The sequence below is a fragment of the Lonchura striata genome, chromosome 29, assembly GCF_050655825.1.
Source record: "Lonchura striata isolate lonStrDom1 chromosome 29, ASM5065582v1, whole genome shotgun sequence".
NCBI classification, from domain to species: domain Eukaryota; kingdom Metazoa; phylum Chordata; class Aves; order Passeriformes; family Estrildidae; genus Lonchura; species Lonchura striata.
In genome coordinates, this window is record NC_140731.1 from 4,864,361 (window position 1) to 4,882,775 (window position 18,415).

The window sequence follows — 18,415 nt, forward strand, 5'->3', positions numbered from 1 at the left end:
TTGGTCCCAACCTATGAATTTTAGAATCAGAAATGTTATTTTTTACTCAAACAAGAGGAAAAGACACATTGCAGCCTGGTGTAAACATCATTCAGAAGTCAGGAGAGTGAACTGGAAGGAAATTCGGGGGTAAATAAGAAAAACAGCAGGAAAATAACTGGTTCAAATGGAAACAATAATTTCTTCCTTATTTTGCTCATTTAGATGACAAGGACTTGACAATATTGATCTCCATTTCCATATTCTATCTGTGCCAGATCAATCATAGAGTCATGGAATGGCTGAAGTAGGAAAGGACCCTTAATCCCATGTGGTCCCACCCCCTATAACACACACACACTGCAGGGAAGTCAGAACTGATTCACCTCTCGCTCCTCCCAGAGCTACAGAAAAAACCAGTCAAGCGTTAATCAAATTAATTTGGTTGCAATGGGATGTAATTTGGAGAGGGCTAATGACTAAGCTGGCTGGGCAACCTGGAGCTCTGATGGCAGGTCCTGGGCTCTGGCGGATTCTTTCATGCTGTTGGTATTTTTTTTTCTTTGTGAGTAATTTGTCCACTCAAGAGTTGTCAGACCTTCCCACCGCTCAGTCAAGGAGCTGGTGTAAGAGCCCAGCCAGACAGGCAGAGGGTGCTGCTTAACCTTGTGCCAGCCCTGGGGAGGATTTATCCTCCTCACCCTGACTCCAACCACCCACTGGAGACTCCTCCAAGGCAGGAGGTGAAATGAGATGGTCACAGAATGTGGGAAGGGATCCTAAAGCCCATGCAGTTCCACCTCCTGCCATGGGCTGCTGCAGTGTGGCAGGGTGGTAGAAATGCTGCAACCTTCTTCAAGGCGTTTGCTTCAGCAGCCGCTCGGAGTAAGGCCACGAGAACAGCCATTTCAAGTCCATGCACACACACACGTGCCACAGATAGCTCAGCAGAGGAAGGACAGAAAGGATCTTTCCATGATGTATTCCAGAGAAGTTTTATTGCATCCACCACACCAAAGGGATCAGAGACAAAAGACCAAACCATGTGGGCTGCATGACTTGAGTGTGGGGTCAGTGACCAATGACCTGAGGGCACAGAGGCAGGCAAAGGGCAGGGCAAAAGGCAGCAACCTGCGGGGCAATGAGGAATGAACAATTGGGGTGGGCAGTGTCAACTGGCCAGTGGGGGAGGCAATCTAATGTGGATTGGCAGCAGTGCTGCAGAGCGCCTGTCTATCAGCCTAGGTGGAGAAAACTCTATGGTGTATTCTTCCAAGGCAAGGCCCTGGAGATTTCCCTGAGGGAGATGATTCAGAGCATTCCATAATGGGCAGGAACACCTTCCATTAGACCACGTTGCTCCAAGCTTCTGCCCACCTCCAGCCAGCCCAAACCCGAAGTGGGAATAATGAATCCTAGCTCTCAGGGTGATGCTGAAGAAAACATCTTGACATTCCCACAAGATAATCTAAATCAGCTCAAAATAGGATCATGGAAGGGTTTGAGTTGGACAGGATCTTAAAGCTCATGTCATTCCACCCTCTGCTCTGGGAAGGAACATCTTCCATTATCCCACGTTAATCCAAGCCCCATCCAGCCTGGCCTTGGACACTTCCAGGGATGGGCCAGTCTCATGGAAGTCCATTCTGGTGCCTCACCACTCTCACAGGGAGGAATTTTTTCCCAACATCCCATCTAACTCTCCTCTTTTCCAGTTTGAAGCCATCACCTCTTGTCCCATCACTCCCTTTCCAAGTCCCTCTCCAGTTCTCCTTGAGCCCCTTGGAAGGCACTCAAAAGATCTCCTTTCCCTGCTCTGCAGGTGAACACCCGGATCTCCAAGCCTTGTCCCAGAAGATCTCCAGGCCTCAGAGCAGCTCCATGGACTCCTCTGGACTCACTCCAGCAGCTCCACATCCTCCCTGTACTGGGCCCCAGGGCTGGAGCAGCTCCGCAGGTGGGATCTCTCCTGAGCAGAACACAACACCTCCTCCCCTGCTGCTCATGTTGGGGGCTCCGTCCAGGCTCAGGCATCTCTGGGCTGGGGCAGGTCCAGCTCTCACCCACCAGCACCCTCAGGTCCTCCTCTCAGACCTGCCCTCAGTTCTTTCTCTGTTCAGTCTGTATTTGTCCTGCAATCACCCTGACCCAGGGCAAACCCACTGGGGACTGTCAAGTGATGAGACAACACAAAAATATCTTCTCTCTGCAGTTTATTGGTACTGAAGGACCCTGGGACCAGGGCACTGGCAGGAAGCAGCTGATTCACACGACAGAGGGGTGCAACAGAGCCACACACTCCAGGCAGGAAGGAGAGGAGGGAAAAGGATCCATAAAACATTAAAGCTGCCAAATTACTCCATCTGGGGAAGGTGGACAACTCTAGAGAACTGCTTCTCACTCCTAAATGTGATTATGGGACATCATCTCCTTCTGTTCATGTGGGCTCCTGACACAGCTGGAGCAGGATGAGGGGACCCATGAGGTGTGCGGGGCAAACACAGGACTTAAAAAGTGACAGGAAAGAGCAGTTTTCCAAAGGCTCCTCCTCAGCTGGTGCAGCAGTGCTGGGGAGCTCTGCAGTGCCGAGGACCCATGAGGGAGATGTTTTACCCCAGTGGGACTCAGTGAGGGCCAGGCTAGGCCAGAGGGATATGTCTTGTTTTCAATCTCACTTGGGGAGATTTCCCCCAGAAACAGTTTCTTTCCTCCTGAATACCAATGGGGATGGAAGGGGGCTGTGCTGCTGGTGGGAGGAAGAGGAAGGTGCTGCTTTCCCTGGGAGGACGGAGAGGAGGGCTCAGTATTTGACCCCAGAGGATTTGACCGTTGTGGTGGTGACGCATCTCCGCACAGAGGAGGAGCCCCCCCCAGCCATGAAGTTGCCACCTGCAGTGCTGCACATCCTCCCACTCCCAGAGGAGAAGCCACCACTGAGGATCCCTCCTCCCATACCACAGCTGCTGCTAATGATGTTCCCACCACCAACTGTGCACACTCCACCACCGACCGTGCACACTCCTCCACCCAGGCCATTGCTGGCTCCAAAGTTGGCTCCAGATCTGCCTCCGCACACAGTGGTTCTGCCTACCACGGCTGGAAGAGAGGGAGAGGCTCATTGAACATGAGGCAACATCCTGGGGATCTTCACAAAACCAAAGATAAAGGTAATTGGGCAGAGAAAACAATGAGCGAATACTTACAGACATTCACGTTGGAGGGGTTCTCTAAGCAGAGCCTGTGTAGGGAGAGGAACACCAGCTGTAAATCTATATACAGTCCAAAGCAAAACTCTTTCCCAAATATTCCTTTTATATCATGTTTCATGTAAGACCAATCAAGCCCCCTGAGAAGTATTCCCCGTAGGAATCATGTTTCTATTTTGGGCTTCAAATTTTGGAGGAGAAAAGGAAAGTAATCAAATTTTATATGTTAAATGTGTTGTGAGGAATGATTAAAGATTAATCTGACCCACGGGGCTCAAAAGCCTGGCCCAGCCAATGGTGGGAGGTCTCACCTGTTCTCCTCCCCCTCCAGCAGCTTCCTGTACATGGCAATCTCAACATCCAGTGCAATCTTGATGTTCAGCAGCTCCTGGTACTCCTTCAGCAAGCGAGCCAGTTCCTCCTTGTCCTTGCTCAGGGCACATTCCAGCTCTTCCAGCTTCCTCCTGGCATCCTTGACGGCCATCTCCCCCCTCTCCTCGGCCTCAGCAATGGCTGCCTGCAGCTGCTGGTTCTGTGGAGAAGAAAGTAAATTTCCTAATTCCCTCTGCCCACCCTCTACTGGAGCATCCTTGTGACACAAACTGGAGGGAAAACAGAAAGAATCCGTGAGACACTGGCCAACCCCCACCTGCTTCTTCACATTCTCAATCTCAGCCCGCAGCCTCTGGACATTCCTGGACAACTCCTGGATCTCAATCTTGGTGTTGCGGAGGCTGTCCCCATGCCGGCCAGCCGTGCTCTGGAGCTCTTCATACTGTAGGCGTGGGGACAAAGGCACACATCAAGAACACAACTGACAAAAACTCAGGTGGTTTTGAAGCTCAGGTGCCTCAACCCCTTCCCAACTCACCCGGCTCTGGTACCAGGCCTCAGCCTCAGCCCGGCTGTTCTGAGCGATCTGCTCGTACTGGCGCCGAACCTCCTCAATGATGCTGTCCAGGTCCAGGTGCCGGTTGTTGTCCATGGACACCACCACGGACAGGTCCCGGCTGATCGTCTGCATCTGAGACAGCTCCTGCAACCAAGACATGAGTCAGAGGCACCATCTCTTGAGAGGAGAGAAGAGCAGTAGCTCCAGGCAACCTCTCCAGATCAAACCCACAAAGACGCCCAGTCCAACCTCAGTGTCTTTGGCCACCACACCCTCATTAAAACTTCACCGAGGGGAAGGGAGAGCACCTACCTCCTCGTAGATGCACCTCAGGAAGTTGATTTCATCTGTCAGAGCTCCCACCCTGGCTTCCAGCTCGACTTTGGTCATGTAGGCACAGTCCACATCCTAAAGGAAAGATCTCAGAATTGGACCACGGCTTCCTTTCATCACACAAGAGCTGTTGGCTCTTCCTGTTGGGATCTGCCCGTCTTGGAGCAGAGTCCTTCCCATGTCTTTGCCTCCTGTCCCCCCTCACCCTATCCCTGCTGGTGTCTCCCAGACTCACCTTCTTCAGCACCACAAACTCGTTCTCAGCAGCCGTGCGACGGTTGATCTCCTCCTCATACCTGTGGCGGGGGCAGGACAAGGTGAGGCTCTGAGACCCCAAGTCACTCCACCCGTGGGGTCTCTGCATCAGCTGTGCTCTCCAGGCTGGTCCCTCCCTGTCTGTCCCCACACTCACTTGGTTTTGAACTCCTCCACATACTGCCTCATGTTCTGCAGCTCCGATTCCAGCTGGCCTCGCTGCCCCACCAGAGACTCCAGTCTCCTCCGCAGGTTCTGGATGTAATTCTCAAAGATCACATCCAGGTTCTTCCTCGGCCCTGTTGGTCCTTGCTGCTGGAGCAGCTCCCACTTGGTGGAGAGCACCTTGTTCTGCTGCTCCAGGAATCGGACCTACAGCCAAGAAAGGGTGTGAGAGACATTCACCAGAGAGACATCCCACTGCTGAAACCTCCTGGGAGCTTTGGAAAGCCATAGATCATTCCCCATTGCTTCCTAGGGCAAATTCCTCCTTTTTTTCTCCTCTTTTTCCCCATTATCCTTAAATTCCTATGCTCCTATGCTCTTTTTAAGAGGTAGCTATTGAATTGCTTCCATTCCAATTTTACAAATGATTTACAATACCAGCTGGGATTTTTTAACATTAATTTTCAGGAGCATCTGATCCTTTTTGACCTACCAGTGAATGAAATCCCATTGGTGCCCATATTCAAGAACATTCCTCTTTCAGACACTGAAATTATTCCATATACACATCATATATTTAAAAGACATGGAGCACACTTATAACCAACATTCTCCCTGTTCAGATAATTTAAACGGAGCTCATCTGCACTTAAAGTGAAAGAAGAAATGGTTGAGATTTTTTTAAAATGTAATTCCTAAATTTTAAGTTCCTTGTGACAAAATTATCCCAGAGAAAGGACGACTTAAAGAAACACCTTGGTCACTGAATATATTCCCATCCCTTTGGCCTGTCTGCACTGGAGTGAAAACCAATGTGAATCCACCAAACCTGGAGAAAGTTGTTCAGTAGCTCTTTGGATGCTAAATTTTGACACTTCCTCAGGAGGAAACCAGACGGAACCAAATGGAAACAATTACAGCCCAACACTGAGCTGAGAAGGACAATATTTCCTTCTCCAGAGCACAAGGAATTTCTGCTGTTTTCCCATTCCCAAGCAAATACAGGTCCAACCTCTCACCTTGTCAATGAAGGAGGCAAACTGGTTGTTCAGAGTCTTGATCTGCTCCTTCTCCTGGCACTTCACTTGCTGGATCTGAGGGTCAATGTCAACGTGGACTGGCCGCAGGAGGGTTGGGTCCACCTGCACTGGTTGGATGCCTCCAGGGAACCCGGGGCCACCTCTGATGGGGCCACCAAAGCAGCCCATTCCTCCACCAATGACACCTCCTCCAATGCCACCAAATCCTCCTGGAAATCCTCCACCAAAGCCACCAATTCTACATCCGTAGCCACTGCCATAAGAGCTGCCCATGGAAATTCTTGTGCTGCCCCCCAGGTTGTGGAGGCTCCGGCTGCTGAATCCTCCACAGCGTCCACTGCCACCTCCAATCCCCCTGGATGTGGAGAACGAGCTGTAGCTGATCCTGCTCCGGTTGCCGCCTCCAAAGCCACCACCAACAGCAGAGCAGGAGCTGAATCCCCTTTTGCTCCCCACTCCGAAGCTCCTGCAGACAGACTGACGAGACATGACTGCTTCTCCTCAAAAGAGCCGAAACTGGGGAAGATGAGGAGATCCACAGAGCTGAGCTGGTGCTGAGGACAGAGAGAAGCGCTCAGAGTCTTCTCTGGCTTCACAGCTCCAGGCATTCCCTTTTATCTGCTCCTGGAGGTGGGCTGGGACAACTTGGGCGTGAAGAGGAAACAAATTTACTGTCTTCATCAGCTTGGTGCGGTTAACAGTTTTTTGCCAAATTGGTGACTCCACCCAGAAATCCGCTTCGCCTTGCAGAAGGAAAAGCAGAAGCACTGAGGCAGGTCTCTGTGAGTAAGTGGACTCCCATATCTTTGTGTCATCTGGAAAAATATATTTTACAGTGATGTTGTCATGTTTTTCCTTCCTCCCACTTCCCTGCCTGCTCCTAACCACTCCACAGGTTGTCTGACTCCAGATTTTTTTGCCTGACACTCCACACCAGGCAAGGATTTTGGTGAAACCCAGACAGAATGAGGCTTTCACAATTCCCCCAAGCACACACCACATCTCCTTGTTAAGCCGAAAATTTCCAATGGCTTTCCAAGTGGAAAAATGCTGCATCATTAGCATTTAACAGGAGTCAGCATTTCTGCTTTATCCAGAAAGGAGCTGCTCAGTTCCTTCCTAAGAGCATCAGGTGGGATTTTCTCTCCAAAATGTGTCCCACAAAGTCTGAGACAGTCAGGTCCTGGGATTCTGAGCACCAGAGTAAGAGAACAAGGATGTCTAACTCTTTGCTTGTGTTTTTCCAATGACCACAGGGCTTGTCAAGCCACAAAGGACAGAAAGGACACTCCAGGCAGTAGATGCTGTAATGATGACTGACAATAATGTTTAATTTCATGCACCAGCTCCCCTGCAATGGATTCAGACATCTTTGATCTTTGGACTCGCATGAAGGACATCTTGCAGGTGAGCTGCCCTTCTGAGCTGCACTAATCAAATAAATATTTTAGTTACATTTATTAATTTTTTTTTTTTTTTTTTTTTTTTTTGGTAAAAACCACCAACATTTCCTTCATTCTTATTTCCAGAAATCATGAATAAAAATCAAGGGAAATATATATCTTAAAACACTTCAGCAGTCAAAAAATATCCCGTTTTTAAGCTTCCAATTGCATGTGTTGAGTTTTCATGGTCACACCAGAGAGATTTGGGAAGGTAAATGTGGTTTGAAAGCATTCCTAGGAATCAGCTGGTGGCCACAGACACAGCAAACACTTTAGAAAACCAGCCAGGGAAAACACTTCCAAAAGCCACTGGAGGAATCGGAAACATGAATGTCATTGACTGTCACTGGGATGAGGCTTCTGGAGCCACAGACTGTGTGGAATGGGAGGAAGGAGACGATGTTACTCTTGACGGGGGTTCAAATGTTGGCCAAGATTATCCCACCCCTAGGGACTCAACAGTTGGCAACAGTTATTCAGCAACTGACTAGCTGGCCAAAAATTATCCCTCCATTAAGGAACTGAACAGTTGGCAAAGGGTTGTCCCACCCTTGAGGGACACAAGTCATGGTTGGCCAAAGGTTACCCAGGTGTGTGTTCCTGCAGCTGGAGAATGGACAGCACCCCCACAGCACAGAGGGGAAGCCCTCCTTTCCAAAAGCAGCTGCAATCAAGATGGGCTGGTTTCTCCGTGGTCATCTCCCAGATGGAGATTTAAGTTCTCCACACCATCCTGCAGCCCAGCGCACTTATTCATGACGAGCAGCCCAGGCCAGCTGCAGAGTGGCTCAGGTTTAGGTGGGGAAAACAGGTTGTTCCTTCTCCTGGCCTCCCTCCCAGCTGCCAAACCCATGGTATGAAGGCACCAGGACTTCACTGGAATATCCCACGAGGAAGTTCCACAACGAGGAGGAAGATCTGCAAAGTCAGCCAGATGCCTGGGTGCTGACCACACTCAGCTCCTGCAGATAAGACGCCCAGATTGAGTCACTCTGACGTCTTCAGACGAGATGTGCAGGTTATTCCAAACCTGGAGTCACCTGAGTCTCCTCCAGGTAAAACTCAACAGGCAGCTGGGCTCCAGCCATGCCCTCAGATCTCTTGTGCAAGGAGCTGTGCACAGCAGAATTATCAACACCAGGGAAAATGTGAACTCGGCAGAAAACATGAATCGAGACTGAGCTGCGCTCCAGCTTCGCATCTGACCCAGCCAAGAGCACGGAGGAGGTGTCGCAATGACTCTTCACAGCAGCGCTACAACGCCATGTAAAGCTCGTTGTAAAGTTTAGAAGAAACAGGCTTTTAAAATTATACACCGAAACAGGTGATTAAGCACCAAAACAGGTGACTCTTGCCCCAAGGCAAACCTCAAAGTGCTCCTGGCACAACACCAGCTTCACACAGGCATTGCCTACTCAGCATCTTTATTTGGGCCAAACCCAGTCACAATCCCAGCTCCAGCACCCTTCAAAGCAGGGAGAATCCCCTTTTCCAAGAGCCCACTGACTTTCCTGTACCTCTTCCTCAGTCTGCAGCTTCCTGTCCCACTGTAGGAACATCAGCAACTCCTAGAGGCTGTTGTGGGACTCCTGAACCACCACTGACAGCATTTTCTGCCTCTTTGATCTCTCCAGGTGGTGGAGGAGCCACAGATCAAACATTCCGGACTCCCCTCCCAAACCCCACCTTGAGCTCCTTCAAATCTCTCTCTCCGGCTCTTGGAGCAAGGATGAGCCACTGGAGAATTAATTGGCTTCTCAGGGAGAGGATGCTACCTGGGCTTATGGATGGGGATGAATCACACCTTCACAGCCCATCGTGTTCCCACAACTAGTCAGGGGTGGTACATGGCTCTCCGGTGCTCCCTCTCTCTCTGAGTGCTGAGCTGTGCCTCCCACCTGGCCGTCCACAGCCCAGGTGTGCACCAGAGGCAGGTGCTTGACCAACATCCTGATCCATTGTTATCCATGTTCACCAGCTCTCCCACCCAAGGGGCTCCTGCCCTGCCACTCCCTCATCACAGCCCAAACACCATTCAGAAGCAGTCACCTTAGATGACACTTATCCAGTGCTGGCTCCCATCTGCTGCTGCTGATTCTCATTATCCATCAGCCCCTGTGGGTCTCTACTGGTCTGGCAACAAGGCACTGGGAATGTTCCTGCCTAAATCCCAGGACACAGGTTTTTGCAGTCCCTTTGCAGAGCTTCCAAAATTCAAGAAGGGTTGAGAAAGTCTCTTTCCTAGAGCTTCAGGAATTGGAGTGCTGCCACATCTGGAGAGATGTGATGTGGCCACTGGGGCACTGAGGCACTGAGTGCCTCTGTGTGCCTAAAACTGAGCCCAAAACACTGGGACGTGGCAGCTCAGTGACTGGGAATATACTGGAACTCTTTGTGCTGGAGATTTCCAGACCCAACAATTGCAGAAATCTGCTGTGGGAGTAACTCTACAGGATTCCAGGGATGAACTGGATTATTCACTATAGTCAGGAGATGCCTAAAAATTGAGCAGGCTCCTGTATTCCTCAGTTTGGTCTTGTGCTGGCTCAGTTACTGAGCGTTGTGTGAACTGAGCATCCAGCATGCACCACCTGGACTTGTGCCCTCAGGTGAGAATCAGTCATCACTTGAGCTGTGATGGCTGCCCTGGTCCACCCCCAGCTGTCCACCTCCATCAAAGCACAGGTACAACACACTGAGCAAAGAATGACCCCCAGCCTCATAACAAGCTGCCTCCCCAAAGCATGAACCACCCTGCCCAGAGTGGCTCCTGAAGCATCGACACAACATCGTGAATGTTCTCTGCAATTTATTGGGAATGGCAACATCCCAAGGAAGGGCGTCAGGATACACACACAGAGGAAGGGATGTGGGGACACAGAACAGGAGGAGAGAGGAGGAAAGAGGAGTTTTATACACATTTGCCACAAGAAATGTACAACACAGCAAGGAAAGCAGAACAGCCCCTCCTGCCAGGCAGCTCCCGGTGCCGGGACACCCACGGCATCGCCACCAAACCGCCGGGTGGGACCAGAATCTGGGACAAGCTGGGTGGGAGGGACACAGTTCATCCCATTGCAAGACACCAGAGCTGGGCTTCAGGAGGCTGGGCTGCTGTCAGGAAGAGAGAGGAGGTGCTTCTTTCCTTGTCAACTTTCGGGACTCAGAATCTCACTCCCGAAGATTTGACCGAGGTGGTGGTGACGCATCTCCGCACGGAGGAGGATCCCCCGCCAGAGCCGCACATCCTTCCGCTTCCAGAGGAGAAGCCGCCAGCGTACATTCCTCCCCCCATCCCACAGCTGCCGCCCATGCTGCCTCCTCCAAAGCTGCTGCCTCCTCCGCAGATGCCGCCTCCTCCCATTCCTCCTCCCATGCCGCTGCCGCCTCCGAATCCTCCTCCCATTCCACAGCTGCCGCCTCCGAATCCTCCTCCCATGCCGCTGCCTCCGAATCCGCCTCCCATGCCTCCTCTGCCTCCAGAGACAGTCGTCCTGCCCACCACAGCTGGAAGAGAAGCACAGGTTATGTCCCGTTGCCCAAAAGAACAAGTTCTACTACTTCTGAAGGACCCCAGGGCGGATACTTACAGACATTGACGTTGGACATGCTGTCGTTGCACAGCCTGTGAAGGAAAATTGGACAAATTATTCTTCTGGGAAGTGCATAGCTCTTCAGCTAAGAATTTCCCCGTTTTGAACAAGTTTATATTTCTCAATTATTATTTAAAAATTATCAACCTATTCAATTTTTTTCCGATTTTTCCAATTATTCTTTAAAGAAGTGAGCAACCCTTACCGTTCATATTATTTTAAGATGGAAAACCCACTTAAGTATGTTTATGCTTAATATAATTAATATATACTTGGAAATAGAGCGTGAATAACACAAAATCAGTAATTAGTGTGGATTCAAAGATTTTACCCACACATACTATAATCTGTTAAGAATTTAGTCAAATTGATGCCAATAAAGTACCTGTTCTCCTCCCCCTCCAGCAGCTTCCTGTACATGGCAATCTCAACATCCAGTGCAATTTTGGTGTTCAGCAGCTCCTGGTACTCCTTCAGCAAGCGAGCCAGTTCCTCTTTGTCCTTGTTCAGGGCACATTCCAGCTCTTCCAGCTTCCTCCTGGCATCCTTGACAGCCATCTCCCCCCTCTCCTCGGCCTCAGCGATGGCTGCCTGCAGCTGCTGGTTCTGAGGAAGAGAAAACCAGTGTGTGAGATCCCTTCTGCCCACCCTCTACTGGAGCATCCTCGTGGCACAAACTGGAGGGAAAACAAGCAGAAATAATCCATCTCCTCCAAAGGGTGTGAATTTTCCTGATTGCTTTCCTTCTCACCACCCAGCCCCATCCTGACCCAGCACACAGCTGTTACCCAATGAGGTGCTGATGGTCCTTTACCTGCTTCTTCACATTCTCAATCTCAGCCCGCAGCCTCTGGACATTTCTGGACAACTCCTGGATCTCAATCTTGGTGTTGCGGAGGCTGTCCCCGTGTTTCCCAGCAGTGTTCTGGAGTTCTTCGTACTGTAGGCATGAACAAAGCCACCCATCAGGGACACATCTGACCAAAAACTCAGGTGGTTCAAACAGCGGGGACTGTCCCAAGAACCTTGACCCCTTCCCAACTCACCCGGCTCTGGTACCAGGCCTCAGCCTCAGCCCGGCTGTTCTGAGCGATCTGCTCGTACTGGCGCCGAACCTCCTCAATGATGCTGTCCAGGTCCAGGTGCCGGTTGTTGTCCATGGACACCACCACGGACAGGTCCCGGCTGATCGTCTGCATCTGAGACAGCTCCTGCAACCAAGACATGAGTCAGAGGCACCATCTCTTGAGAGGAGAGAAGAGCAGTAGCTCCAGGCAACCTCTCCAGATCAAACCCACAAAGACGCCCAGTCCAACCTCAGTGTCTTTGGCCACCACACCCTCATTAAAACTTCACCGAGGGGAAGGGAGAGCACCTACCTCCTCGTAGATGCACCTCAGGAAGTTGATTTCATCTGTCAGAGCTCCCACCCTGGCTTCCAGCTCGACTTTGGTCATGTAGGCACAGTCCACATCCTAAAGGAAAGATCTCAGAATTGGACCACGGCTTCCTTTCATCACACAAGAGCTGTTGGCTCTTCCTGTTGGGATCTGCCCGTCTTGGAGCAGAGTCCTTCCCATGTCTTTGCCTCCTGTCCCCCCTCACCCTATCCCTGCTGGTGTCTCCCAGACTCACCTTCTTCAGCACCACAAACTCGTTCTCAGCAGCCGTGCGACGGTTGATCTCCTCCTCATACCTGTGGCGGGGGCAGGACAAGGTGAGGCTCTGAGACCCCAAGTCACTCCACCCGTGGGGTCTCTGCATCAGCTGTGCTCTCCAGGCTGGTCCCTCCCTGTCTGTCCCCACACTCACTTGGTTTTGAACTCCTCCACATACTGCCTCATGTTCTGCAGCTCCGATTCCAGCTGGCCCCGCTGTGCCAGGATTGAGTCCAGCTGCCTCCGCAGGTTCTGGATGTAATTCTCAAAGATCACATCCAGGTTCTTCCTCGGCCCTGTTGGTCCTTGCTGCTGGAGCAGCTCCCACTTGGTGGAGAGCACCTTGTTCTGCTGCTCCAGGAATCGGACCTACAGCCAAGAAAGGGTGTGAGAGACATTCACCAGAGAGACATCCCACTCCTGGGAGATTTGGGAGCCCAGGGAATCATTTCCCATCTATGTGTCATTCAGGTATTCAAGCTTCTGAATGGCATGAGAAGTATTATTTAATTTATTTATTATTAGACAATTAAGTTATGAGTCATTCTGAAATTCTCCCTTGGGGACAAAGCGGTGTTCCCAGTAGAAAACATCATCCCAATTTTCATTAGCATCAGGGTTGGACTTTGCCATCCTCTTTCCCGCACTGAAGTCAAGAAAGAAGAAATTTTTATTCCCTAACTGCCCATGCATTGTCTTTGGAGGGATTCTCTATTTCTTTGGCTTTTATTTGAAATTAAATAATCCAAGAGTATTGGAAAGGGGTTTAATGCTTCTTCTCAATGCTTTGAGAAGAAAATTTCACTAAAAAGCAAATCCCAGCAATGAAAACTCTTAGGATAATAAAATTTACAATGATGACTTTGCCCTGAATCACTCAAAATGAGGCTGCAGAAGTGCCTTGGCAAGACAATCCCCAGAATACCCTGCAGATGTTCTCTTTAATCTTCCACTAGCACAAAACCTCCTCTATTGTTCAGTGTTACTTGTTAAGTAAACCTAATTAATTACAATTCGATGCTGAGGCATTGGTCTGACAACTCCAACATTTGTTGGTAGGTGAAAGAATTCCCAGTCCATTTCCCAAGGAAGTTATTTGACATTCCACCCCCGAAAAAACCCATCCTAAACTCTCACCTTGTCGATGAAGGAGGCAAACTGGTTGTTCAGGGTCTTAATCTGCTCCTTCTCCTGATTTTTGACTTGCTGGATCTGGGGATCAATCTCAACGTGGACCGGACGCAGGAGGCTGGGGTCAACTTGCACCGGTTGGATGCCTCCAGGGAAGCCTGGACCACCAAAGCCACCCATTCCACCCATTCCCCCACTGCTCATTCCACCACCAAAGCCACCCATTCCTGCCCCACCACCTATTCCACCACCTATTCCACCACCAAAGCCACCCATTCCCATTCCTCCAACACCCATTCCACCACCACCCATCCCTCCACAGCTCATTCCTCCACCAAAGCCACCCATCCTGCCACCGTATCCACCACCACCATAACATCCGCCCATGGCAATCCTTCTGCTGCCCCCCATGCTGTGGAGGCTCCGGCTACTGAACCCCCCACAGTGTCCTCCTCCACCTCCTCCCCGGGATGAGGAGTACGAGCTGTAGCTGATCTTGCTCCGGCTGCCGCCTCCAAATCCACCACCAACAGCAGAGCAGGAGCTGAATCCCTTTCTCCCACCGACTCCAAAGCTCCTGCAGACAGACTGACGAGACATGGCTGGTTTTTTCCAAGTGGAATCAAAATCCAGAAGAGCAGAAAGACCAACGGAGTTGATGAGGGCAGAAAGAAGTCTGCAGAGTCTTCTCTGGCTCCAACAGCTTCGGGCATTCCCTTTTATCCGCTGCTGGAGGTGGGCTGGGACAGCTTGGGCGTGAAGGTGGAAAGCAATTTAATATTTTCATCAGCACAGGGTTGTTGACAGATTCTCCATGAGCTTTGCCATATTTGGGGCTGCCCAGAAACACGCCCTGTAATCTAGAGGTGAATAAAACAAGAGCATCGAGACACGTCTCCATGACTAAGTGGACTCTCGTATCTTTATGACATCTTGGAAGTCAATTTTATTCATAATCCCCTTTTATGAAGCCCTTCATTGGCTATCCAGCTCTCATTAGTGGCTCCCAATAATTCCAGATAGAGATCTCCCTATCAAAGCTCCACAGAAAGGCTAAGTTTTGATGAAATTCCATCTATAATATGGCTTTCACAATTCCTTACACACACCCTTAATCCCCTTTTTATATGTTAAATTGCATTTGCGTTTCAGGAGATGTTTCCCAATCCTGAATGGGAATTCACTACACCAAAATTTGAGGAGACTCAGCATATTCTCCTGCTAGAGAGGAAAAAAAATCTCCTCAGAGCATGTGGTGTCACTACAAAGGGAGTGTCTTCTGCCTGCAGACTCAATTCCCTCCACTTGCAACTCCGCAAATCTGGGACAACTAGCTGGAGTTTTGGATGATGCTGAAGCAGAGGGAAGAATGTGACTGGAATTATCCCACTCTCCTCAATGTTCTGAGGGTGACAGGGAGTGACAGCTTGAGGAAGAATGAAGGCACATATTGGGAACCCTTTGGCGACAATGTCAGAGACAGACAGACAAACACAATGGAAGAGGAGCGACAGACTAACAATTTGAAGTGGTGAGGGGTTCTTTCTACTCTGGTGAATCCCACAACCTCTGAATTACCTGTTTTTTCCCAAAAATGAGATGACTGACATGGAAAAACCTGCTGAGAAATGGAGCTGTTACAACCCCCAAGGCACAGTATAACCTTTTGCTTCCAAATAATTTATTGTGAAAGGAATGTGGTTTAGGAATGTGGTTTAGAAATGTATTTTATAGAATATCTCTGAAATAAACCTTTTTTTTTTTTGTATTACATGCAAATGAAATTGAATTAATTACAGAAAATACAAATAATATCAGTGCGTTCCAAAAAAAAAAGTCGATTCTAGTTCAAAAGGAAGCCAAGTCTGTAAATACTATTTAAGAGGCATTCTAAAGGTTTTATCTACCTGAATAATATTAATTAAATACCTGAATAATTTAATTAATTAATTATAAAATGAGTGTTCACATTTTCCTAGAAAAGAGCACAAGTAATGAAAAATAACAGAAAATGCACATTCTAGTCCTTGAAATACTTAAAACATGAATATAAGGCCATTCAAAAGACCTGTATATGAACACAGACCTTCTGAAGGAATTTTCAGAGACTCCAATGAGATATGGGCAACTAAATGTGGTTTAAAGTATCAAGTGTCATCAAAAACGAAAATGTCCCTGACTGTCACTGGGACGGGAGCCCCCCAGTGTGCATGGAACAGGGAGGGGAGAACATTGCCCTTGAGGGAGTCAATGGTTAGCCAAGGGTTATCCTACTCCAGAGGAACTCAGTAAGAGTTGACCAGGGGTTTTTCCACACTTGGGAGCTCAGTAACACTTGAAAAAGAGTTATCCCACTCCAAATTCCTGGTTGGTCAAGAGTTATCCCCCTCTTAAGGGACTCAGGTAAGAGCTGGCCAAGGATTGTCCCACCCTTGAGGGACACAAGTCATGGTTGGCCAAAGGTTACCCAGGTGTGTGTTCCTGCAGCTGGAGAATGGACAGCACCCCCCACAGCACAGAGGGGAAGCCCTCCTTTCCAAAAGCAGCTGCAATCAAGATGGGCTGGTTTCTCCGTGGTCATCTCCCAGATGGAGATTTAAGTTCTCCACACCATCCTGCAGCCCAGCGCACTTGTTCATGACGAGCAGCCCGGGCCAGCTGCAGAGTGGCTCAGGTTTAGGTGGGGAAAACAGGTTGTTCCTTCTCCTGGCCTCCCTCCTAGCTGCCAAACCCATGGTATGAAGGCACCAGGACTTCACTGGAATATTCCACGAGGAAGTTCCACAACGAGGAGGAAGATCTGCAAAGTCAGCCAGATGCCTGGGTGCTGACCACACTCAGCTCCTGCAGATAAGACGCCCAGATTGAATCACTGTGACATCTTCAGACAAGATGTGCAGATTATTCCAAACCTGGAGTCACTTCGGCCTCCTTCAGGTGAGACTCAACACCAAACTGATCCTTCAGATCTCTTACACGAAGAGTTGAACATGGTAAATATCAACACCAGGAAAAATGTGAACTTGGCAGACAATGTGGATGGAGACCAAGCCGTGCTCCAGCTTCACATCTGACTCAACCAAGAACTTCCGTCATGGATCTTGCACAGAGGAGGTGTCACGACAACTCCTCACATGGCACTACAATGCTGTGTTCTGGAATTTAAAGCTGAGAAGAAACAGACTCTTAAAATTAAGCACCAAAACAGGTGACTCTTGCCCCAGGCTAAAACCTCAAAATGCTCCTGGCACAACACCAGCTTCTCAGAGCCTTCTCAGCATCTTCTTGTTGAGCCAAACCCAGCCATGTTCCCCAACCCTGGCACCCTTCTGCTGGGCTTCCAACAGAAGAATTCTCTCTTCCAAGAAGCCTGCAGTCATTCCCTGCTTCCTTTCCTGGACCTCTTCCTCAGTCTGCAGCTTCCTGATCCACTCTGAGAACATCAGCTACTCCCAGAGGCTGTTGTGGAACTCCTGAACTACCACTGACAGCATTTTCTGCCTCTTTGATCTCTCCAGGTGATGGAGGAACCACAGCACAGCTTAGATCAAACCTGTGGACTCCCCTCCCAAACCCCCTTGAGCTCCTCCAAATCTCTCCTTCCTGTTCTTGGAGAAAGAATGAGCCACTGGGGAACAAATTGGCTTCTCAGGGAGAAGATGGTAGCTGAGCCCATGGATGGGTATGAATCACACCTTTGCAGCCCATCGTGTTCCCACAGCTGGAATCATCCTAGGCCAGACAAGTTTGTGGCTGACTGCAGCCAGTAGCAGGTGCTTAACCAACATCCTGATCCATATTCACCTGCCCTCCCACCACTGCACACAGCAAAACTGGTGCCATCTCCTTCGCCTAACACAGGTCAATGTCTCCGGCACCTGGAGATCATCCCGAAGGAACCTTAGAAGCAGCAACTTAATTACATTGGTTGGTCCAAGGGTTGCAACAACTCCCACCTAGAGGAAGTTATCCCTGTTCATGGCAGGGGGTTGGAATTGGATGATCTTTAAGGTCCCTTCCAATCCAAACCATTCCATTATTCAGTGATTCCAGGTCTCTGACCTGGGCTCTTATTTCTTATTGTTCAGCTGGAGGATCCAGACCTCCATCATACCAGATATAGGCTTGTGCCTCCAGGTGAGAGTCAAGAGCATCATCTGAGCTGGGGCACCTACCCTGATCCATCTCCAGAACTGATCTGTTCCACCAAAACACAGGGACGGACAGGAGAACAACCCCCTCTCCCACCCTGCCAAGAGCAGCTCCCAAAGCAGCAACACAACAACATTGTGAATATTCTCTGCAATTTATTGGGAATGGCAACATTCCAGGGAAGGAGGGCAGCCCACAGAGGAGGGTGGGAGGTGGGGACAGTACATCTGGGGAGTGCATCGCACTGTGTCATGGAACCTGAGCACTGAAGGACAAGTTTGTTCTCCTTAGGAATAGTACAGGTGTGTGTGAGGTGTGCCAGGTGTCACTGAGACAGGACTAGTGGAATGGAAGCCGGAGCTCCAGGGAAGATGTGCTGGCAGCACACCTGGAGCTCCAAGTAAGCAAAACTGCCCAGAATCTCCACCCTGGGCCAGCTCCCCCCTCTAGCCCCCTCCCCAAGGGCCGAGTCCCGCCTGCCCCACACCCACCCTGACCACAAAGGCCTGCAAAGGGAATAGCAGGATGGACGCACACAGAAGCACCCCAGGGACACAGAACAGGAG

General features: G+C 49.9%; 2 protein-coding genes across 2 annotated transcripts; both read right to left on the bottom strand.

Moving 5' to 3' along the window:
- Positions 1–6,698, bottom strand: LOC110477826 (keratin, type II cytoskeletal 4). Its single transcript, XM_077788609.2, has 9 exons — positions 5,850–6,698; positions 4,823–5,037; positions 4,646–4,706; positions 4,390–4,485; positions 4,057–4,221; positions 3,835–3,960; positions 3,497–3,717; positions 3,183–3,217; positions 1–3,075 (listed from the first exon to the last, which is right to left on the bottom strand). The coding sequence occupies exons 1-9, from the start codon at positions 6,357–6,359 to the stop codon at positions 2,780–2,782; spliced, it is 1,725 nt and encodes a 574-aa protein (XP_077644735.1). The 5' UTR covers positions 6,360–6,698; the 3' UTR covers positions 1–2,779.
- A 3,409-nt stretch (positions 6,699–10,107) lies between these two features.
- LOC144247571 (keratin, type II cytoskeletal cochleal-like) lies at positions 10,108–18,265 on the bottom strand. The gene is made up of 9 exons (XM_077788608.2): positions 13,704–18,265; positions 12,721–12,935; positions 12,544–12,604; positions 12,288–12,383; positions 11,955–12,119; positions 11,723–11,848; positions 11,294–11,514; positions 10,906–10,940; positions 10,108–10,822 (listed from the first exon to the last, which is right to left on the bottom strand). Exons 1-9 carry the CDS (start codon positions 14,295–14,297, stop codon positions 10,479–10,481), a joined length of 1,857 nt encoding a protein of 618 aa, XP_077644734.2. The 5' UTR covers positions 14,298–18,265; the 3' UTR covers positions 10,108–10,478.
- Positions 18,266–18,415: the final 150 nt, after the last annotated feature.